The 24,762-nt window shown below is 44.7% G+C and overlaps 1 protein-coding gene across 1 annotated transcript in view; it reads right to left on the minus strand.

Moving 5' to 3' along the window:
• Positions 1-5,562: 5,562 nt before the first annotated feature.
• The window catches only part of TBX4 (T-box transcription factor 4), a gene marked incomplete at both ends in the record, with an annotated part of 52,169 nt that continues 32,969 nt past the window's right edge, over positions 5,563-24,762 (minus strand). Inside the window, 3 exons of the mRNA XM_081346705.1 lie at positions 5,563-6,206; positions 9,000-9,241; positions 16,624-16,712. Of these exons, the coding sequence (XP_081202831.1) occupies positions 5,563-6,206; positions 9,000-9,241; positions 16,624-16,712 (975 nt within the window). The remainder of the gene's footprint in view (positions 6,207-8,999; positions 9,242-16,623; positions 16,713-24,762) is intronic.

Raw genomic sequence — 24,762 nt, forward strand, 5'->3', positions numbered from 1 at the left:
GTTTAGTGACTGTTCAAAGTTACAACAGTGCTGAAAAAGGGACTTATGACGGGGTCTTTGCGCTTATGATGTGATCCAATGATCACATGAACAAAATTTGGGCGCCTGGCAACTGGCATGTATTTGTGATCATTGCAGCATCCTGTCATCATGTGTTCAACTTTTGCAAGCTTCCCAGATGGCTTCCAACAAGCAAAGTTGGGGGAGGGGGGGAAGAAAGTTGGATTCATTTAATGACCGCATGAGTCGCTTAATTGCATTGGTTCACTTAACGGCCCTGGCCCAAAAAAAGCCCTCATAAAATTGGGTGTCACTTAACAACCGACTTGCTTAGTGCGAACAGTCACTAAAGGAACTGTTGTAAGTCGAGGACTATCTGTAAGTCCTCCTCCATCTGCCTTAAAACAGGTAGTCCTCAACTTACAACAGTTCCTTTCGTGACCATTCGCACTGAAAAAAGTGACTTAGGACCATTTTCTCACTTAACGACCGTTGCATTTCCCCCAGGGTCACATGATCAAAATTCTGACGTTGGGCAACTGACTCGTATTTATGACGGTCGCAGTGTCCCGGGGTCATGAGATCTCCTTTTGCGACCTTCCCAGCTGGCTTCCGACGAGCAAAGGGGTTAAAGGGAAAGCCGGATTCCCCTAACGACCGTATGGTTTGCTTAAAAACGGCAGTGACTTGTTCCAAAAGGGTGGCAAAAAAGGATGTGATTCACTTAAAACCATCTTGTTTAGCGATGGAAATTCTGATCCCAATTGTGGTCGTAAGTCAAGGACCAGAATAAACAGTCCTGCACATTACAAGTGAACTCCCCAATGGTTTGGTTTTTTTTAAACAAAAAACAAAAATTCACTCAAGGAAGTTTCCACTGAGTAACCGCAATCCCAGCATCTATCTTCTAATCCAGGGGGAGGCAACCTTGTCTCTTTTATGATTCGTGGACTTCAACTCCCAGAATTCCTGAGCCAGCCATGCTGAGAGGAAAGGGAGAGGTTTCCATGCTGAGCCATGCTGGCTCAGGAATTCTGGGAGTTGAAGTCCACGAGTCATAAAAGAGCCAAGGTGGCCTACCCCTGTTCTAGTCCATGGGTAGGCAACCTTGGCTCTTTTATGCCTTGTGGACTTCAAGTCCCAGAATTCCTGAGTCAGCCATGCTGAGGGGAAAGGGAGTTTCCATGCTGAGCCATGCTGGCTCAGGAATTCTGGGAGTTGAAGTCCACAAGTCATGAAGAGGCCATAGTTTCCCCAAGCTGGCTGAGAAATTCTGGGACTTGAAGTCCACGAGTTATAAAAGAGCCAAGGTTGCCTACCTCTAGTCAGTGAAAGCCAGCAGTTATTTTTATGTACTGATATGCAAAATAAAAAGTTCATATTATAACAGGTGTTTTTTTTTTAAGAAAAAAACCAACAAACAAGAATCTCTTTTGGTTTCTAATAGAGATTTATCTGTAGCATATATATGTTATGTAACCAAATCTTAAGTTTTTACAACAGAGAATGGTGTAAATAATAATGGGGGGGGGAATCCTTAAATAGCTCTCTTTTTTATTTTTATTTTTAAAAAAACCTCCTTGCAACATTTCGTTCTTTTACTAGGAATTTTATCGTACAAAGAGCAAAAGCTGAATGGAACACGTGGGCCTGCGTTTGTGAGAAAGATAATACATATTTTTATATAAAGATACATAGGTATATAAATAACTATTCAGCATGCAACATTGGTAGTGATGCCCCAATTTTGATTATTATTTTCTTTTTTTTAAAAAAAGAGCCAATCTTCTGTATGAAAAAATAACCCTTTCTTTAGCAACCTTGATGACAGGAAAATATCTTTTTTTTTAAAAAAAATCCTTCTTCCCCCTGCCAAAAAAAGTACTTTGTGTTACTGACTTGTCCCTTACTATACAGATTCCTGTAAAAGGATGGGCTGGCCAAAAAAAAACACCTTGATAAAACTTGGAATTTTTAAGAAGTTCAAAAGTTGCTTAGATCGTGTATTAACTTTCCATCTTTCATTCTTCTTTAAAAGCCAGGAATAAGAGTAATTCCAGCCAAGCTACCATTGGTTGGATGCTTTGAAGATTATTGTTTGACTGGTATGGTTTTCTGAGTGTTGAAGACTCCTAATATATGTGTATTTTGTTTATTTATTTATTTATTTTTATGTTATTTTTATAAATAACGCAAGGTGAAAAGCAACCAGATATCCATTCCTATTTCTATTTTCCCCATAACAACAACCCTGTGAAGTGGGTAGGGCTGAGAGAGAGTTACTAGCTCAAAGTCGCCCAGCTGGTTTTCATGGGTAAAGCAGGATTAGAACTCTTAATCTCCCAATGATTGGCCAAAGTCACCCAGCTGGATTTCATGCCTAAAACAGGACTAGAACTCACCATCTCCCGGTGATTGGCCCAAAGTCACCCAGCCAGCGTTCATGTTTAAGGTGGTAATAGACCTCAGAGTCTCCTGGTGATTGGTCCAAAGTAATCCACACGGTTTTCATGCTTAAACCAGGACTAGAACTCACTGTCTCCTGGTGATTGGCCCAAAGTCACCAAGCCAACTTTCATGTCTAAGGCGGTACTAGAACTCGCAGTCTCCTGGTGATTGGCTCAAAGTGACTCAGCCAGCTTTTGTACCTAAGAAGGGACTAGAACTCACAGTTTTTAACCTGGTGCCTTCGCCACTATGTCAAACTTTTATGGAATAAATCAGCTGAATCCACTCTGTGTAAGACAAGTCAAAAAAAGTCAAGATGGCGCTCACACCCACGATGTGCAAGCCATGTCAAAAAGGGGTGGAGCTTCGGTCACACTGTTCAGCCACCATCTTGATTTTTTTTCCCTTACCCGCTTCACCTGGGATGTCCCTGGTCATTTCTTAATGCAAAAGGGTCAGCAGATGGATTCGCACAAACCACACAACCAAACATCCAGGGCTTGTTTCTGGGATAGGGTGACATGTGAACGCAGCCTGTATTGTTTATAAACCAGGGTTTATAGCTTAAAACATTGTGTAAGCCTATCTATGATTATTTTGCTAACCATAGTTAAATGAGTTAAGGCCTAACCTATGATGTGAACATCGATACTTAGTGTTGACCTTGCTTAACACACTGCTCGGATGGAAAGTAAGGCAAATTATTGGTTAGAAACCATTTCTGAGGCGTTCTCTGATTTAAAAAAAATGCTCCATGAAGTTCAGGATAAAGCATCTAAATCTATTCCCTGCTGTGCTAGCTTTCTAGTTGCAGAGAGTTCTGAAACTTCCATCCCAGAACATTTCAGAAGTAGAAAGATTTTGCCTTGGGGCTAATTCCCTGCAAGAAAAAGAGAAGGTTAAACACATTTTAAAAGTATTTAAAGTCAATTCTCCGATACAGATGGTCCTTGACTCACAATGATTAGTTTAGTGACTGCTCGAAGTTACCACAGCACTGAAAAAAAAGTGACTTACGACCGTTTTTCGCGCAGCCATTGTAGCATCCCTGTGGTCACGTGATTAAAATTCGGATGCCTGACAACTGACTCATATTTATGATGGTCGCAGTGTCCCAAGGTCACGTGATTTTCTTTTGCGACCTTCTGGCAAGGAAAGTCACTGGAGGAAGACCGATTCTGTTGCTGACTTAACAACTGCAGTGATTTGCTTAACAATTGTGACAAGAAGGTCACAAAATGGAGCAAAACTCACTTAACAATGGTTTCAGTTAACAACAGAAATCTGGGGCTCAATTGTGGTCGTAAGTCGAGGAATGTCTGTACAAATCCAGGCTGGAAATTGGAGGCGGGCCTTCACTATTTCATAACAAACCTGACTTTCTTACTAGGCAACACTGCCTCCTTTGCTGAAGGAGCTACAGCTGTATAATATTTCCGAGGGACAACTTCAACATTCACAGCTTCTGTATTTAGAATTTAGCTGGAATAATTTTCCGCGCTTCTCGATCGAGCCTCAGGATTAAGGATGGATTAAGGGACATTGCTTGGGTTGTGGGGTGTTTCCCCAAGGACGGAAATTCCATTCTCTGCAATCCAGGAAATTAGAAAAACATGACCTCATATTTCTTTGGTTTTATCCAAGACAATTTAGCATCGCTAAGAATTTTGCTTATTTTAAAAAAAAATGGCAGAAAAACACTGATTTGTTTCTGCTCTTGGGCACGTGGAAGGCAGAACGTGGAAGGGGGGTGGGGGTGGCACTTTACACCACAACGTTTGAGGGAAACCATTTAACGCTTTTAGAAGCGACTCCATTTTAAAAAAACACCCTCTCTTCTTTTTTTTTGATGATCAGGTCTCCTATCACCCTAAATCAGAGGTCCCCAACCTTGGCATATTTAAGAGTTGTGGACTTCAACTCCCAGAATTCCTCAGCCAGCTTGGCTGGCTGAGGAATTCTGGGAGTTGAAGTCCACAAGTCTTAAAAGTTGCCAAGGTTGGAGACCCCTGCCCTAAATGGCTTAGGTTTAAGCAGGAATGGAGTGCATTGTACCTGGTTGTGTGTGTGTGTGTGTGTGTGTGTGTGTGTGTGTGTGTGTGTGTCTTCTGTCTGTCCTTCAAACCAAGGGCACCCAAAGTGGGTTCACACACCCTCACATTTCCCTGCTGCTTCCCTTGCTTCCGGGCCACCAAGCCGGAAAGATTGGAGAACTCTGCTCCATCATGAATCTGGAGTCCCTTCCTGCCCACAAGAGAGGTAAGTTCAGCCCACCTTAAATTCCACTGACTCTTATCTACTGCCCATTTGCTTTGACCCTTAGTAGTTCAGACTGTTGTAGAGACCTTAAGCTTGCAATAAATCTTTATATTCATTTGAACTGCCTGGACATCTTGATTTTCCCCGCTTGACACTTGCCAGCAAAAAAACAACACTGGCCTTTTTTGTTGTTGTTGTTGGTAAGTGATAATAACCAGAGGTAAAATCAGCTGCAGCTAAGGGGAAAAAAATTGTGGTGTTTTTTTTTTTGCTGCCCTCACCTCTGGGAGCCCAAGTTATGTCTATCGACTTTTCTTGGATAGAGTGGAAGACCCTGGTTTTGACAGACAATCAAACGAAGCTTTGAGCGTTTTAGGAACTGTTAAGAGAAGGAGAGGCAGAGTCAAAAGAGGAATCAGCCTGGAATCGTTATGTTCCCACAAATGGTCTTAAGCCCAATCCCTCTTGAATTCCTCTGACTTTTATCTACTTAGTACTGAATGTTAGTTAATTAGATTCTGGTGTGCAGGCATGAGCAATGAATCTGTTTAACTGGAACCTAACATGTGATCCTGATTCTTCGCACCTGAAAGGAACTCAATGAGGGATGTGTCTCTCTAAGAGGCAAATACCCAACTGGATCCCTGGGACGGGGGTCCATGCTGCTAAGCCAAACCTCTTCCACCGAACTGACCCCACCCAACAGAGTTCATCTGGCATTGCACAGAAAGTTCCCAACGCCAACAGAAACACAAGTCGGCGTAGATGCTGCAGGTGTGCAAGGCCTCAGTGGATATTCACACCGAATTAAGCGTCCGGGAGCAGCGAATTGAAATCTCCTGACGACGCGTGGAATCATCCGTCAGTCCAGTTGTCCACTGTGCTCACTCCTGAATGGTATTGCAAGGAGGATTCCCTTGACAGGGAGAAAGTCTGGGAGTAGAGAAACTCGTTGGCCGGGCTTAAGTGGGGCGACGGAAGCTTCCTCTCTCCCATCCGTTCTCTGGGGAAGGGCGATGCGGGAATCCTTTCGCGGGGTTGGGAGAGCTGATTGTAGACAGTGAAAGGGCTGTTGCCCGGCAGCTGTGATCCTTGACCGGCTATGGGTGGGAGGCGTGGCATCATGGTGGTGGCCGTGAAGTGAGCGGGGAAGGGCTGGTAAGGGACAGTCTCCATGGTCTGGACGCTGTAACTGGTGTAAGGTGCAACCGAGGTCCACATATTGCAGCTCAGAGGGGGAGGGGGTGGGGGAGGAGGGGGAGGAGGAGGTGGAGGAGGAGGAGGAGGAGGAGGAGGCAGATCTTCCACTCCTGACACGCCTGCAATTTCAGACCCGGAGTACATGCATGCTTCTCGTGGGGTCACCTCGCCGCAATAGGGGGGGCTCAACATCTGTTGTTCGTAGGGTGGAGGTGACCGGAAGTAGGGGTCTTCTCCAGCGGAAGAGGTCGGTTCCAGATACGAACGTTTGCAGGGTAAGTCCAGATGCCGGGCGCCTTCTGTGGAGGTGCAAAGAATTCTGTTTAATCCTCACTTTTTATTGGCTAGGTCAGAGGTCCCCAATCCCCGGTCTGTGGACCAATACCGGGCCGCGGCATGCCAGCAACTGGTCCGCACAAACAAGCAAAGCCCCATCCATGAGATGCAGGCAGCACACAAAATCACGTCCCCTCCATCCACGGGAAAACCTCTCTCCACGGAACCGGTCCCTGGTGGTGCCCAAAACATTGGGGACCTCTGGGCTAGGTAGTTCTCATTTAACAACAGCTCGCTTAATGACCCTTCAAAGTTACAATGAACAGGTCGTCCTTGACTTACAACTGCCAGTGAGCCTAAATTTTCCACGGCTCAGCAAGACGGTTGCTAGATGAATTTGGGGCCATTTTACGACCTTGCTTGCCACCGTTCTTAAGGGAATCGCTGCAGCTGTTCTGTTAGTAGTACGGGTGTTAAGCAAGTCTGGCTTCCCCCATTGACTTTGCTTGTCAGAAGGTCGCAAAAGGGGATCACGTGATCCCGGGATGTTGCAACTGTCGTAAATACGAGTCAGTTGCCCAGCGTCCAAATTTTGATCACGTGACCATGGGTCATAAGGCTGAAAATGGCCTTAAATCACTTTTTTCCCCCAGTGCTTTTGTAACTTCGGACAGTCACTAAACAAATGGTTGTAACGAAGAACTACCGCTAGTCCTTAAGTGTGTAGGATAATTTTTTAAAAAAAAAAATCGATCTGGAACATAATAAATTGCTTAAGGAACTTCCACGTCCACAGCATCTCACCACCTTTATTTTATTTTTTTCCTCAAAGGATTTTCCTTGTTAGCCAAAAAAAAAAAAAAAAGAGCGCAGCCAGGGTCCAGCTAATCCTATCAATCTTAATTTTCAGGATTTTGTTCCATCAGCTGAGCATTTCAGTAACTTGGGCACCCGCTGCTTTCTTACATCCAGCGATTACTTTTTTTACAGACTTTGACAAGGAGCATGCCTCAGTGTTTTGATACTTGTGTTCAAAGGGGCCTTAAACAAGTACCGTGAGGGCTTTCCAGCAACGAAAACATGTTTTACATTTGCCAGGAGCCCTCCTTAGGAGACTGAAGAAATCTTGCAAGATAAAAATAAGGGCTTACTCCAGGAATGGTACAAAAAAAAAAAAAAGACAAGACAAGACCAGGGGGAAAAAAATCTAGTTGTTCAGAAAATATCTCCTTTCTTATCTGACAGTGTTCTGGGGTCAAGACGTTTTGTTAACTGTCATAGGTTGCCCTGAGATGCTTTTTAAAATTGTTATTATTAGATTTGTATCCTGCCTTCTTTTACACACACAAACACACAAACACACACACACACACACACACACACACCTCAAAGTAGTGAAGGTGCCTAATATTCCTTCCTCCTCCTGTTTCCCCACAAGAATAACCCTGTGATGCAGTTTGGGTTGAGACAGAGAACCTGGGCCAGAGCTACCCATCTGGTTTCCATGCCTAAGGCAGGACTAGAACTCACAGTCTCCTGATGATTGGCCCAAAGTAACCCAGTCAGTTTTCACGCCTAAGGCATAAAAGGTGGGACTAGAACTCACCATCTCCTGGTGATTGGCCGAAAGTCACCCTTCATGCCTAAAGTAAAACTAGAATTCATAATGTCCTATTGATTAGCCCAAAGTCACTCAGTCGGCTTTCATGCCCAAGGCAGAACTAGAACTCACCGTCGCCTGATGATTGGTCCAAAGTCACGCAGCCAGCTTTCATGCCTAAGGTAAAATTAGAATTCGCACTCTCCTGGTTTCTAAGCCTGCACCTTCACTATGACACCAAACTGGCTCACTTATGTTGAAAGTGAATGGCACAAATTAATTTATTTTTGACAAAGGGTTTTAAGAGCTGGCAATATTAATGATTTAGTTTGCTTTCGGCCTAGTAACCATGTTGCTAATCTGTCTCTCTGTTCTTCCATCCTGCTTATGCATTACTAAAAATAATCTCATTGCAGTATCTCAGGGTTAGTTTCCTAATGCTGACGAACAAGCCAAACAAAAATTAAATAGTAAGCATTCTCTCAACCAATCAGGAACCCTTAGAGAGATTCAGTATAATCCCAGCTAATGAAGAACCTTTGAGAGGTTCCTGATCCCAACCAATCAGGAACCCTTGGGAAGGTCCAGCACGATCCCAGCTAGTGAAGAACCTTTGAGAGATTCCTGATCCCAATGAATCAGGAACCCTTGGGAAGGTCCAGCACAATCCCAACTAATCAGGAACCCTTGGCAGGTTCAGCATGATCCCAACCAATCAGGAACTCTTGGGAAGGTCCAGCACGATCCCAGCTAATGAAGAACCTTTGAGAGATTCCTGATCCCAACCAATCAAGAACCTTTGGCAGGTTCAGCATGATCCCAACCAATCAGGAACCCTTGGGAAGGTCCAGCACGATCCCAGCTAATGAAGAACCTTTGAGAGGTTCCCGATCCCAACTCATCAGAAACCCTTGGGAAGGTTCAGCATGAACCTTCCGCCCTGAGTCCTTCGGGAGAAGGGCGGTATAAAAATTTAATTAAATAAAATAAATAAATAAATGATCCCAACCAATCAGGAACCCTTTTAAGGCTCTGCAGCCAATCAGGAAGCCTTGGAAGCTTCCACATGCTCCAAAGGCCTAGTTCATTCCTTGACCTGGATTACTTAAGATGTCAAAAATCCCAGGCCTGCCTCAAGCCTGACCCTCTCCAGCAGAAGATTCCCCCATGGATCTGTTCAAAAAAGATCTCTCCCAGTTCCATTTCCTTGCCTCACCTCTCCGTTTCAGACAGTGGTAAAAGAGCCCAGATTCCCTCTGTCCCGAGAAGGTGTTAAGAGGCAGATCCTGGGCATCTGAGGCGGCAAACTGCATGTGAGCGCCATTCTCGTACTGGTAGTGGTGGAGGGACTGGTGGCTGCCGTGTGGTGGGCTGAAGTCCGATTTTCCGGAGAGTTGACCGTGTGTGGACACCAGCCTCTGCCTCATGATGGTCTTCGAGATCACAGGATACTCTTTGCTGCAAAGGTTAATAGAAAAGCGATGAAGTTTCCCTTGGCTGAGAAACAAAACGTTTTGTTCTTCCTCCTCAAGGAAAAACGAAACAAAACAGTCCAGTTGCCTTTGGAAAAAGCGCTTTTGAGGTAACTTGTCACCTGGATGACGGAGAATCTCCACAGGCAGTTAACTGGATTACAGGTAGACCTCGACGTACGACCCTGATTGATGCTCAAATTTTGGTTGCTAAGCAAGACGGTTGCTAAGTGAGTTTTGCCCCCTTTTACAACGTCATCCAGGTCATGGTTGTCCCAAAGGGGCTTTTTCAGGAGGCCACTGGACTGTCTGGTTTTTCTCTGAAGACCTTTCACTTCTCATCCAAGAAGCTTCTTCGGTTCTGACTGGATGGTGGGGAATGGAAGGATTTATACTCCTTGCAGACAGCTGGACATTTGCCTTCTTTTAGAGAGTCCTTGAGGCCACCTGGAGGTTTGTCTGTGTCCTCACGGTCACCTGAGTGGTGCAAATGGGGGTGGAGCCTTCTTGGAACTGCGGAAAGGACCGTGTTGCAGACTGGAGATGGATGATGTTGTGTCCCTCCCCCTCTGTTGAGAGAGGGATGTTCAGTTTGGACATAGATGGCCTCTTTGACTCCTCTTTCAAACCAGCGGTTGTCTCTGTTCAGAGTGTGGACACAGATAAACTTCCAAGTAGCCTCAACGACACTAAAATAGGGGTCTTCAAACTTGGCCCTTTTAGGACTTGTGGACTTCAACTCCCAGAATTCCTCAGTCAGTGTGCCTAGCTGTCTTAATAGGGCCAAGTATGAAGACCCCTGCTCTAAAAGAATGCAAATGACCAGCTGTCTGCAAGGAGTATAAATTCTTTCGTTCCCCACCATCCAGTCAGAGCTGAAGAAGCTTCTTGGATGAGAAGCGAAACATTCAAAGAAAAACAAGGAAGTCCAGTTGCCTCCTGAAAAAGCACCTTTGGGACTCCTTTTACAGCCTCTCTTGACATGGTTCATTCAGACGCTCGGCAAATGACTCATATTCACGACAGTTGCAGTGTCCCGAGGTCACGCGATCCCCTTTTGTGACCCTCTGACAAACAAAGTCAATGGGGGAAAGCCAGATTCATTTAACAAGCGTGTTATATGAATACTTGTATAAGGTTTCCTTCTTGCATAGGGGGCTGGACTAGAAGACCTCCAAGGTCCCTTCCAACCCTATTTGTGCTGGTCAGAGTAAACACCTATTGTAGGAATTAAGAACTGTCCCCTTAAGGGATAGCCTTCTGGGTAATGTAGTTTTAAGTCACTTGGTCACATCTGTATTTCGGATTGGCCATTGGGAGGGACTCCTGATTGGCTACCTGGGATTTCTGGCTATGTGCAGATCAGCAGGGTCTTTATGAATTCCAGCCATGCTCCTTCAACATGGGAAATACTATCTCTTTTCTGGGATCAGATTATGAAATGTGCTTCAGAAGAATCTCTCCAGTAACTGTGAGTTAATGTTTAGAGAATGCCTGATGAATTAAAGTAATCTGCATGAAATCCTTTCCGTGGAGTTTATCTGCCTGTATCAAGTAATAGTAGTTTCCTTTACTTGAAACAGAACACTATTACTCTGTGTTTTATGTTCTAAAGATCAGGCGGGTCTACAAATTTCTCCCTAGTGTGCTAGCTGTGGATGTACGAGAAATATTTGACGCAAGGGACCCATTACATTGTTTGATGCAAAAGCCTCTGAAACTGTGTTTTCCCAAAAATAAGACCGGGTCTATGTATTAATTTTTGCTCGAAAAGACACATAATCAGGGCTTATTTTCCAGTTAGGTCTTACATTCAGGTACTAAATACGGTATTAAATGCATCCTTCTGTCTGACAGTCTTAACTGAGGCTTAATTTTGGGGTGGGGCTTATATTACAAGCATCCTGAAAAATCATGCTAGGGCTTATTTCCCGGTTAGGTCTTAATTTTGGGGAAGCAGGGTATGTTCATGTAGATTTAAAATCTTTCTTTTGCAACACTCAGAACCTCCCAGCTTTCAAAGTTTTAAAGTTCAGGGGGAAATTATAGAGTTTGGTGCCCTGATTTCAGTTAGGAAACGGGCGTGGGGTGGGTGAAGGTCATTTTGCATACCATGTAAAGCTATTATGACTTTCGTGAATTTCAAGTTCTGACATTAATGTACACTTAAGTGCCTACAGGTAGTCCTCAGATTACAAACCACAACTGATCCTCAAAATTCTGTAGCTAAATGAGTCAGTTGTTAAGTGAGTTTTGCCCCATTTTACGATTTTTCTTACCACGGTTGTTAAGTGAATCACTGCAGTTGTTCAGGTAGTAACACAGCTGTTAAGTGAATTTGGCTTCCCCATTGGCTTTGCTTGTCAGAAGGTCGCAAAAGGTGGGGGAGTCGCATGACCCCGGGACACTGCGACCGTCATAAATACGAGTCAGTGGCCAAGAGTCAGGATTTCGATCACATGATCATGGGGATGTGGCAATGGTCATAAGTATGAAAAACTGTCATAACTGCCTTTTTAAGTGCTGTTGTAACTTAGAACGGTCACTAAATGAATGGTTGTAAGTCAAGGACTACTTTATAGGGGACAGTGGTGGAATAAATAGATTCTTATTTGGGAATCTGTAACTTTGTAGTTACTTTCAAAATTTACTAGATGTAGCAGTAGAATACTCTGTGATATGTGCAAAGAATTGACTGGGAAAGCAGAATAGAATAGAATAGAATAGAATAGAATAGAATAGAATAGAATAGAATAGAATAGAATAGAATAGAATAGAATAGACTAACAGAGTTGGAAGGGACCTTGGAGGTCATCTAGTCCAACCCCCTGTTCAGGCAGGAAACCCTATACCATTTCAAACAAATGGATGTCCAGTCTCTTCTTAAAAACATCCATTGTTGGAGCATTCACAGCTTCTGGAGGCAAAGTTGTTCCACTGGTTAATTGTTCTAACTATCAGGAATTTCTTCTTAGTTCTAGGGTGCTTCTCTCCTTGATTAAATCCTCTCTCCTACTGTCATCTCCTACAGCAGGGGTCCCCAAACCCCAGGCCACAGCCTATTCGCAACCAGACCGCAGGCCACTACACAAATGTGCACGTGCAGCTCAACTTGTGCAAGTGATGGGTCAGTGTTTATGCGTGTGTGCATGCAGCTCCACTTGCAGTAGAGCTGCATGCGCAGGCACATGCGCGCCGGCCTCCCGCTCTTGCGAGTCAAGCTGCGCCTGCACATGCACGCCTGCACATCACACACACAGTCCAATTCCCCTCTTCCCCCCCCCGCCGGACTGCCAAACTGCAAAGTAGCCTAAATCCCTGGTATCTTATGTTGTCCATTTGCACCCTCAGCTTTCTTTGCAAAGCATCTGTGGCCTCAGTCCTCCCCAAGGGCCAAATGCTTTGCAGTTTGCAACGTTCTTCAGTGTGCAACATGCTGCTTGGACGAAGGCCCATATGGACTTGGCAGAAGTGGACTATGAATCAGTGCCATGTGCAATACAGATGGGAAACAGATTCAGGGTGAGGTGTTTTGCCTGGGGCCACCCAAATTTCAAGAACTGAGCTGTGCTGTTAGACAGTGGATCCCCCAGGCTGAGAGAAGTCAGAGGCCGCTGGGTCGAACGGCGGCAAGCAAAAAAGCCAAGGCAATCCTAAAGTTGCATTAACAGAGGGATTCAATCAAGATCGCGGGAGGTACTAATGCCACTCTATAAAGCCTTAGTAAGACCACACCTAGAATACTACACTTGGAATAGGGCATCCAGTTTGGGTGTCACAATATCAAAAAGACGTTGAGACTCTAGAAAGAGTGCAGAGCAGAGCAACAAAGATGATCAGGGGACTGGAGGCTAAAACATATAAGGAACGGCTGCTGGAATTGGGCATGTCTAGTTTAATGAAGAGAAGGACGAGGGGGGACATGATAGCAGTCTTCCAATATCTCAGGGGCTGCCACAAAGAAGAGGGAGTCAAGCTATTCTCCAAAATCCCTGAAGGCAGGACAGGAAGCCACGGATGGAAACTCATCAAGGAGAGAAGCAACCTAGAACTCAGGAGAAACTTCCTGACAGTGAGAACAATTAACCAGTGGAACAACCTGCCTCCAGAAGTGGTGAATGCTCCAACACTGGAAGTTTTTTAGAAGAGATTGGACAGCCATTTGTCTGAAATGGTATGACCTCCAACGTCCCTTCCAACTTTATTATTATTGTTGTTGTTGCTACTGTTGTTATTGTTATTGTTATGTATTGGGCTCACTTGTAACACCATGTGGTAAGCTGGAGCAGCTAACAGCTCTCCAGCAACTCAGACACCCCGTCTCCAGTACGGCTATTGGCTGCCCCTAGGCGGCAATAGGTTGCTTCAAACCTATTGGCTGCCACCTAGGGGCCAGGCTATAAATTGCCGCAGGCTGCAGCCCAATTCTCAGTTCAGATCCTGCAAGCAATAAACCATGAGCTTTGCTGAACTCACTTGCCTCGTCTCCTTTCCTGCTCAACGAACTCACTACACAACACTGGCGACGAAGGTGGGATCCTGCTTCTCCAAAAGAGCTGAAGTTCACTAGGGGAGAGGCAGCGCACACCTGGCAGAAAAAGGCATTTTCCCCCTACCCACGGTCGTTTAGCCAGACATGCTAGCAACCACATGCTCAGTGGATCAACCCTGGGCCTTGGAGAAGCAGGATCAGAAGATGCAGGAACCAGCCGAGAAGACCAGAAGAATGTCGAAGGTCGGAAGGCTGCGCAAGTTTGATGTTAAGCATCCAGAGGGATGGCCATCCTATTTGTCCCAGGTAGAAAACTACCTCCGGGCAAACCAGGTCGCAGAAGACGGACTGAAGGCCGCCATGCTGCTCTGTGTGTGCGGCCCAGCCACATTCAACCTGGCTGAAAATCTCTTTGCCCCGACGCCGCTGGAGTCAGTCTCCTACGCTGAGCTTAAGAAGAAGCTAGGAGAACATTTCCAGCCGAAGATGTCGGTGATTCCTTGGCGTTACACATTCGAACAGCGAATGCAGCAGCCTGGTGAGACAGCGTCAGAATACATCGCGGCCTTGAGGCAGGCCGCACGCCTGTGTAAATTTTCGAACGTTGAAGAGCGACTGCGAGACCGGCTCGTCTGCGGCCTACGAAACCGAACGCTCCAGCAAAGACTTGTTGCCAGACCAAATTTAACCTTCACTGAAGCCCAGGACGAAGTCATGGCAGACGAAGCTGCCGGGGGTGCAGTCCAAACAGTCCAGCCCGCCAAAACAACAAAACACGAAGAAACAGTCCACCATGAGGACGCCAAACGCTCAGAGGAATCTTCAGAGGAAGAAGATCCTGAAGTGAACAAGCTTCACAAGCAACCCGACCCACAGCACCGCAGCAGCAAGCAGCAAGAGACTCCTTACAAGGCAGTTCTCTTACCTAGATGTAAAGGTTGTGGCGGCAGCCACCAACACGCTGATTGCAGATTCCGGTCAGCCACGTGGAGGGCCTGTGGCAAAACAGGCCACATCGCAGCAGCTTGCAGAGCTTGCCAGAGGGACCGGCCAGCGAAACACCAGTCAGAAGATCTGACCAGGAGAGGTACCAGGGCCCAGGGAATGTTTAGTGTGGGGTTTTGTAAAAGCTGCAGAAATGTATGCCGCACCAGGGCCCGACGCCCCCTTAAATCAAAAATTAAACTGCAGGTGGAGCTACAAGGTGTCCCCTGTAAAATGGAGTTGGACTCCATTATTTCCCTGGACATTTTTAATTTCGTGTGCAGTCGCAACAGAAAATGGGCCAAGCTAAGGCCCTCCGACATAATTTTAACTGATTTTCAAAACGCTCAAGTCAAAGTTAAGGGGGAAGCCACCTTGGCTGTACTAAAAAGCAGAGACATCACCATGTCAACAAAAGTGCATATAGTCAAGGCTATGGTCTTCCCAGTTGCAATGTATGGCAGTGAAAGTTGGACCATAAAAAAAGCTGAGCGCCAAAGAATTGAGGCCTTTGAACTCTGGTGCTGGAGAAGACTCCTGCGAGTCCCTTGGACTGCAAGGCGATCAAACCGGTCAGTCCTAGAGGAGATCAACCCTGACTGTGTTATGTATTGGGCTCACTTGTAACACCATGTGGTAAGCTGGAGCAGCTAATGGCTCTCCAGCAACTCAGACACCCCGTCTCCAGTACGGCTATTGGCTACCCCTAGGCGGCAATGGGTTGCTTTAAACCTATTGGCTGCCGCCTAGGGGCCAGGCTATAAATTGCTGCAGGCTGCAGCCCAATTCTCAGTTCAGATCCTGCAAGCAATAAACCATGAGCTTTGCTGAACTCACTTGCCTCGTCTCCTTTCCTGCGCAACGAACTCACTACACAACAGTTATTGTTATTATACTGCAACCAGGTTTGGTCACCACACTATAAAAAGTTGTTGAGACTCTAGAAAGAGTGCAGAGAAGAGCAACAAAGAGGATCAGGGGACTGGAGGCTAAAACATACAAAGAACGGTTGCTGCAATTGGGTATGGCTAGTCTCGTGAAGAGAAGGATCAGGGGAGACATGACAGCAGTGTCGCAATATTTGAGGGCTGTCACAGAGAGGACGGGGTCAACCTATTTTCCAAAGCCCCTGAAGGCCAGACAAGGAATTAATGGATGGAAACTGATCAAGGAGAGATTCAACCTAGAAATAAGGAGGAATTTTCTGACAGTGGGAATAGTCAACCAAGGGAACAGACTGCCTTCAGATGTTGTGGGAGCTTCATCACTGGAAGCTTTCAAGAAGAGACCGGACTGCCATCTGTCAGAAATAGTATAGGGTCTCCTGCTTGGGCAATGGGTTGGGCTAGATGACCTTCCAACTCTGTTATTCTATATAAGAGCAGTTTTGTCCCCCTCCAATTGAAAAGGCAAGAAGTGATCATAGAATAGAATAATAGAATTACAGAGTTTGGAAGGAATAGAATAGAATAGAATAGAATAGAATAGAATAGAATAGAATAGAATAGAATAGAATAGAATAGAATAGAATAGAATAGAATAGAATAGAATAGAATAGAATAGAATAGAATAGAGTAGAGTAGAGTAGAGTAGAGTAGAGTAGAGTAGAGTAGAGTAGAGTAGAGTAAATGAAAGAATGGAATAGCATAGTGTGGCGTAGCATAGCGTAGAGTAGAGTAGAGTAGAGTAGAGTAGAGTAGAGTAGAGTAGAGTAGAGTAGAGTAGAGAATAGAATAATGAAAGAATGGAATAGCACAGCACAGCACAGCACAGAACAGAATAGAGCTGGAAGGGACCTTGGAGGTCTTCTAGTCCAGCCCCCTGCTTAAGCAGGAGAACCTATACCATTCAGACAAGTGACATTTTTTTTCAAAATTTTCCTTTTATCCCACCTTTGTAATCTTGCCACGCGGAGATCGGTGTCGTCGCTCCCTCGAAAGCCTTTGGCAAACGGGTTGTTCTCTATCTTCAGCTGGGTGATCTATCGAGAGAAAGAAGAAGAAGAAGATGAGAAAGTTACATCCAGTTTGACACAACTCAGGATTCTTGGTCTGTTGAAGGCAAAGAGAGGTTTCATAGCTTCGGCAACTTAGGAACAGGAAACGGCAAACTTTATCAGGACATGGAGCCTGTTATAGGTAGCCCTCGGCTTACAACGGCAATTCAGTCCAAAATTTCAGTTGCTGAATGAGGCAGTTGGTAAGAGGCTTTTGCCCCATTTTATGAGCTTTTTGCCGCATTAGTTAAGCGAATCGCTGCAGTTGTTAAATGAATCGTGCAGTCATTAAGCAAATCTAGCTTTCCCCATTGACTTTGCTTGTGGGAAGCCGGCTGGAAAGGTTACGAAGGGTGATCACTTGACCCAGAGACACTGCTAGGTACCGAAATTTGGATCAGGTAACCGTCGGGATGCTACAACAGTCATAACTGTGAAAAATGGCTTTCTTCAGTGTTGTTGTTTCCACCTTTGGCATGAATCTGGGTGACTTTAAGCCAGTCACCAGAAGACAGTGAGTTCTAGTTCCATCTTAGGCATGAAAGCCCACTGGGTGACTTTAAGCCAGACATGTCAAATTCGCGACGTCACGTGACGTCGTGCAAGGCATCAGGACAGTTTTGCCATTGCCGGCAATGGGGTGGGCGTGGCTTCTGCGCGACGCGTCCGGCCTGCAGGCCGGCAGCTTGACACCCCTGCTTTAAGCCAATCACCAGGAGACAGTGAGTTGTAGTTCCATCTTAGGCATGACAGCCCTCTTTGGTCCAGTCACTCTCTCAGCCTAACCCAACTTATATGGATGTTGCTGTTGGTAAAATAGGAGAAAGGAGTTTTACGTTTGCTGTTTTGAATTACTTATAAAGTAATAATGGTGGGGTTATATATATATATATATATATATATATATATATATATATATATATATATATATATATATATATATATATATATATATATATATATATATATATATATATATATATATATATATATATATATATATATATATATATATATATATATTTGTTTTCTGAGGTTTTCGCGGGTGTTTGTATGTGGATCTTTGGTCATTCGGGTTTTTCCCCACGTAGAATTGAAGGTGTAAGCGCAACGTTTCGACGGAATCCCATCCGTCATCCTCAGGCTGGTGGCTTTAGCTTCCTTCTTCTTTTTCTTTTTCTTCTTCTTCTCCCAGAAGAAGGAAGCTAAAGCCACCAGCCTGAGGATGACAGATGGGATTCCGTCGAAACGTTGCTCTTACACCTTCAATTCTACGTGGGAAAAACCCCGAATGACCAAAGATCCATATATATATATATATATATATATATATATATATATATATATATATATATATATATATATATATATATATATATATATATATATATATATATATATATATATATATATATATATATATATATAATGAATGTTGACAGCCCAATTTGGGGCTTTAGAAATAGATAATAGGAATATTACAGCTCCATCTGTTTTGCTTTACTTCCCTCTGCCTGATTCCCCAAAACGGAAACAAAGAAACAGCCAAAAAGTTCAGCCTTTGCTATAACCGCCACACAGCTGGTCCATTGCCTGTGGTCTTGGCAGGGCAAAAGAATCCTAGAATCATAGGGCTTGAAGGGACCTTGAGGTCTTCTAGTCCAGCCTCCCCACCCCCATCCAAGGAGGAATCCTATACTATCCCAGACAAATGGCTGCCCGACCTTGCTTGAAATCCTCCAAGAATGGCCTGTGGGAAGTCAGCCCCCCCCACCAGAGAAGGAAATATTAAAAGGGCAGAATATTATATTTCCTCAAAGGATCTTAAAGAGGCAGAAAAGCATGCCCCGTTTTTCTTAATAGCCCCAACTCTCCCTCCCCCAAGCAGAAACCAGCTCTGTAGAAATGCAGATGTGATCATCCATTCAGGAAGGTTGGAGCCTTAAAATCTACATACCCCACCCAAACTGTAAGACAGGACATAATAGGATTAACCCACAGATGCCAAAGGGGCAAACTCAGACTCAGGTCAAAGTTCATGCCACAGGAAATACAAAGCCTCAAACAGGAACGGGAAACAACCTCAAGCGCCCCAGAGGGTATAAAAACCCACTCCCTACATGTGCTCGCTCTCTTTTCTTCCAGAGCCATCTTTCTGTCTGGCTCTCCTCTTCAATTAAACTGCAACCTTCTTTCTAAAGCAGTCACCACGTTGTTTATTCCCGGCTTGGACTGAACCCTGATGAAGACTTTTCCTTCCACAGGCCCCTTCACAACTCCAGGAATAAGGCGAGTCTACGCTGAACTTGTCGATCGGAAGGTCGGCAGTTTGGCGGGTCGAATCCCGAGTGCCGCGTAGCAGAGTGAGCGCCTGTTACTCGTCCCAGCTTCTGCCCACCTAGCAGTTCGAAAGCACGTAAAAATGCAAGTAGAAAAATAGGGACCACTATGGTGGGATGGTAACAGCGTTCCGTGCGCCTTTGGCGTCTAGTCATGCCGGCCACATGACCACGGAGACGTCCTCGGACAAGCGCTGGCTCTTCGGCTATGAAACGGAGATGAGCACCGGCCCCTAGAGTCGGAAACGACTAGCATGCATGTGCGGGGGAACCTTTACCTTTACCTATGGTAAACACTACAGGTAGTCCTCACCTTACGACCACAATTGAGGCCAAAATTTCCGTCGTTAAACAAGACAGTGGTTAAGTGAGGTTTTGAGCCATTTTACAACTTTTCTTGCCGCAGTTGTTAAGTGAATCCCTTCATGTGTTAAGTCAGTAACACAGTTGCTGAGTGAATCTGGTTCCCCCCCCATTGACTTTGCTTATCAGAAGGTCGCAAAAGGGGATCATGTGACACACACACACACACCCAGGACGCTCAACCGTCATATGTATGAGTCATTTGCCAAGCATCTGAAGTTTGATCACACGACCCTGGGGATGCTGCAATGGTCCTAAGTGTGAAACCATAACTCACCTTTTTCAGTGCCTTTGTAACTTTGAACGGTTACTAAGTGAATGGTGGTAAGTCAAGACTACCTATATTTCAAACCTCAGTTCTGTCCCAGGTATATTATTCTCTGAATATTTATTTGTTTGTTTAGCGAATTTATATCCCATCCATCTCACTGTCCAGCAAAGCAAGGCAGCTTAGCCCATCGTAAAAGCAAGCACAAGAGCCTAAAGCCTTAAATATTAAAATTTAATATTTTAAATTTGGGTCTGGGTTATCTTGGGTCCGGGTTATCTGAGGGAACACCTGCTGCCGGCATCAAGCTCCCTTCGTCCTGTGCGCTCCCACAGGGAGGGCCTTCTCAGGATACCGCCGGTTAAGGAATGCCGGCGGGTTATTCCCAGGGGAAGAGCGTTCTCTGCCGGCCCTATGGAACCAAATCCCAATGGAACTTAGGACTGCCCCCGACCTTCGTTCATTTCTCCGGGACCTGAAAACTTGGCTCTTTGAGCTGTCTGGCCCAGGCTGAGGGGTTTTAATTTTATTGGGTTTTAGTTTAAATTGGGGACTTGATCTAATTAATTTTAATCTGATTTTAACTTTTGTATGTTTGTTTTTAACTCTCCCTGTAAACCGCCCTGAGTCCTACGGGAATAGGGCGGTATATAAATTTTTTTAAAAAAATGAACAGAGATTAAATTGGTAACCTCGCCTGTTCCTTTGTTCAACAGAAGGTGGCAGCCTTGACTCAACCTTGGCTGATCTCCAATGCTAAGGAGGATGGGAGGATAGGAGACCACTTGGAGATCCCACAGCTGGAGCTTGACCATCCCCTGCAGATGTTCCTCAAGCAGTGCCTGAAAAACTATCTTCTTGTTGGAGATGAGGACTTCCTACTCTGAGCAGCAACTTAATAAATCCCTGCAGACCACAAAAGACCATCGCTCTCCTTGTAAACCAGCATGCAGCCAAACTTATCTTAACTTGGGGTTTTTTTTTTGTGTGTGTGATGTTATTCACAAGAAGCGTTTCCCGGCTGCAGCTGGCAGAATTTTCTGGCTAGGAATCTCTTTTTCCATTTCCCTCTTCCGAGCTTCTCGCTACAAGAGATTTACAACCAAGTTCCCTTTTCCCCTCCGTTGCTTAGTGTTACGCACAACCCGGAGTCCTTCTGCTCTTATTCTTGGTGGGCTAGTTATTTATTTTATTCCCCTTGCATGCCCCCTCAGCCCTTGACACGATAGAGAGAAATTTAATAGACCCACAGTGAGTCTTAAAACATATTGCACTAAGCCACTGGAAAAAGTAGGTTTTTTAAAAAAAAATATCACAAAAAAAGGGGAAGCAAAATAAAGTTTTTCCACATCCCTCTAAATGTCATCCGGAACACTTTACAGGTAACACTTTAAGGTGAGTGGACTTTAATAACTCCCAAAATTCCCCAGCCAGCATCCTTCTGTGGACTCAGGAACAACAATCAAAAATACTCTCACCAGATTTCTCCATTTTTGCCACGATGAGGCTACGATCCAATACTTAAAACCAACATTCCAAGTTAAAGAAGCATCTCTGTTTTGACCTGGAATTTTGTGTACCTTGGCTTAATTTGAGGCAGCCGAGTGCTCAATAGTAAAAATAAACTGCTTTCTTTTTCGGAAAGAGAAAATAAACCCTGTCCAAAAAAATAATCAAAGTCCAAGAAAGCAGAGGCCCGAATTGGCCTACAATGGGGATTCTGGACCATTTTCTGATGTACTCTTATATCACAGGAAGTTTACTAGATCGGGCTTCCCACCCCCGAGGGTGGTCCTCAACCCAGGTGCTGATAGAGCAAAAAAATAATAAAATAAAAATCCTGTCACACTGTGTTAAGGCCCGTGGTGGCGCAGTGGTTAGAATGCAGTATTGCAGGCTAATTCTGCCCACTGCCAGCAGTTCGATCCTGACTGGCTCAAGGTGGACTCAGCCTTCCATCCTTCTGAGGTTGGTAAAATGGGGACCCAGATTGTTGGGGGCAAATATGCTGACTCTGTAAACTGCTTAGAGAGGGTTGTAAAGCTCTGTGAAGCAGTATATAAGTCTAAGTGCTATTGCTATTGCTTCCTTCCTTCCTTCCTTCCTTCCTTCTCATGGTGACAGTGGTTAGAATGTGCTATTGCAAGCTAATTCTGCCAACTGCCAGCAGTTCGATCCTGACTGGCTCAAGGTGGACTCAGCCTTCCATCCTTCTGAGGTCGGTAAAATGGGAACCTAGATTGTTGGAGAACAACATGCCGACTCTGTAAACTGCTTAGAGAGGGCTGTAAAGCACTGTGAAGCAGTATATAAGTCTAAGTGCTATTGCAACGATAAAGGGAGTAACAATCTGCCCATTGTTTGTATGCCTGAGGGCACGACAAAATTCCAAGATTCACGTGGCCCCGGATGCTTCCACCATTGTGAATAACATGCTAGTTGCGCCCACATTTTGATCACATGACCGTGGGGATGCTGCAATGGTTGTACGTGTGAGTACTGATTGGATATCACTTTTTCCCCCCACGCTGTTGTAACTTTGAATGGTCGCTAAAAAAATGCTTGTAAGTCGAGGACTTCCTGTATCAAAATAACCACAATGTTAGGAGTCTCTGGAGATTTTCCATCCTCCTGGTCAGGGTTGTCCCAAAGGTGCTTTTTCCAAAAGGCCACTGGACTTTCCTGGGTTTTCCTTGAAGGCGTTTCGCTTCCCATCTAAGAAGCTTCTTCGGCTCTTCTTCGGTTCCATTCTCCACCATTCAGTCAGAATTGAGGAAGCTTCTTGGAGGAGAAGCGAAACGTCCTCAAGGAAAAACAAAGAAAGCCCAGTTGCCCCTTGGAAAAGCACCTTTGGGACACACAGGGATAGGAAGAGACCCGTTTCTTTTATCTCATTTTTTTGTCCAGGTTTTTGTCTCTCTCTCTCTCTCTCTCTCTCTCTCTCTCTCTCTCTCTCTCTCTCTCTCTCTCTCTCTCTCTCTCTCTCTCTCTCTCTCTCTCTCTCTCTCTCTCTCTCTCTCTCTCTCTCTCTCTCTCTCTCTCTCTCTGCAATTAGGCACCAAACGAAGCTTTTTTTTTTGCTTGATTCCTATAAAGATGGAAGCCAACAGAAGACACAAGAAATACCAACTGTGGAAGAATGCCAGATGAAAATGATGGACTATATGGAACTCGCTGAGCTGACCGGGAGAATCCGTGACCAGGGAGAAGAGTCGGTGGAAGAAGTTTGGAAGAAATTTAAGGGCTATTTGAAGAAATATTGTCATATTAATTAGTTTGAAATGGACTTGGAAGTGCTTATAGGTTGCAGTTTTTTAGAGTTTAATGTTTAGTATTAAGGATAATATGAAAGAATGATTGTTAAATGATAAGAAATTAAATATAGATAAGATATTAAATATGATTTAGAATTATGAAATAGAAATTGCTAACGATGATCTACGATGAAACGCAGATAGGGGGGGGACTTGAGGAAGTCACCTGAAAATGATTCGAAAGATTAAGAATAATGGAAGTTAAGTATACTTTTTGTATTTTTGTTGATTGTATTGTTTATGTTCTGGTTTGTTTTTATATGCATTTTTGTTTATTATATGTTTTTATAAAAGCAATATATATATATAGCTTCTCAGCTAACAAAGTGAGATAGAGCTTGTGGCCTAGAGGTAAAAACAACTGCCTAATGTGCAATCAGCCCAGGTTCGAATCTCAGAAGGGTATGCCTGACTGATGAAAACAAATAAGTTTGAAATGCATATCAGTCTCCCTTTAATTCTTTGTTAGCAATCTAAAAATTTACACAAATATGAGCTGTCACTGTTGTGACTACTGCCTGTCGATGGCCTTCGGTTAGGCTGAAACAGGAAATAAAGATTTGTCCCATGTTTGGGGCCTAGCAAGGTAATCTAAATAGTTAACAAGCATATATATATATATATATAAAGATGGAAGCCAACAAGCCTGAAACGATCTGTGTGCCTGGAGTGCCAGGAGAGCAGCTTTGAAGCCGGGCGCTAAGAAAGCCATGTCTCAACCTCATTTAATGTAGAAATATTACCCGCTCCTCAAGACTGACATTTTAAGAGGGTCCCCAGGCTGATCCCTTTCCTTAAAGGTCCTCGAAATGCAGGCGGCTTCTGGACAGCTTCACTTTGCAACTGACAATTCTGCCCCAGGTGAAACAAGTTATAGGGGCTCCCGGTTCCTCCTGGCTGCTGCCTTGATCAAGCATTTTTTTTTAAAAAAAATTGGTCTGTTTTCTGCTAAAGCAGGATCATTTCTCCCAACCCCCCCCCACCCCCCCACCAAGACCTCTTTTCCTTCTCCCCACCTCTGTATCCGGCCTGGCTTTTCCTAAAATGACACGAACCCTGTCAATTTTTTTTAAAAGCCCGTGCTTTAGATTTCATCAGGAAGCAAGCCGCCAGAGGGGGGGGAGAAAAAAAAAATTCACCGAGCCAGTTCCTTCCATAAATTTAATGGCTCTTTAAGCTTGCAAGTCCTATTTTTTTTTTCTTCCCAGGACTCTGGAGGCATCTGGAGGTCTCCTTTTAAAGCCCGGGTGTGCCCCCCCCCCCCCGCTTCATAAAAAGGAAGCCAGGCCTGGATTTACCAGGGTCAGACCGATTTGCAGAAGATTCTGGAAGACTTTCTGACTCTCGGTTGATGGACAGTAGCAGATAAATAACGATCAGCTGCCAGGAAGCAGAGCATCAAATGGGGCGGGGGAGAAGGAAATCCCCTCAGGAACAGATTTTTCTCTGTGAAAAGATTTCAGGCCTAAGTTGGGGAGGGAAAAAAGCCCCCACACCCCCATTTCTAAATTGTCTTTGGCTCCAGTTGGTGCCTCATGAAGGATAGCAAGAATTACGGGTAGTCCCTGACTTGCGACTGCAATTGAGCCTAAGCGAGACAGTTGTTAAGTGAGTTTTGTCCCATTTTATGACCCTTTTGCCACGGTTGTTAAGTGAATCACTGCAGTTGTTAAGTGAGTCACACGTTTGTGGAGCCAATCTGGGTTCCCCGACTGACTTTGCTTGTCAGAAAGGCCGCAAAAGGGGATCAC

Source organism: Vipera berus (genome assembly GCF_964194415.1).
Source record: "Vipera berus genome assembly, chromosome: 1".
NCBI classification, from domain to species: Eukaryota; Metazoa; Chordata; class Lepidosauria; order Squamata; family Viperidae; genus Vipera; species Vipera berus.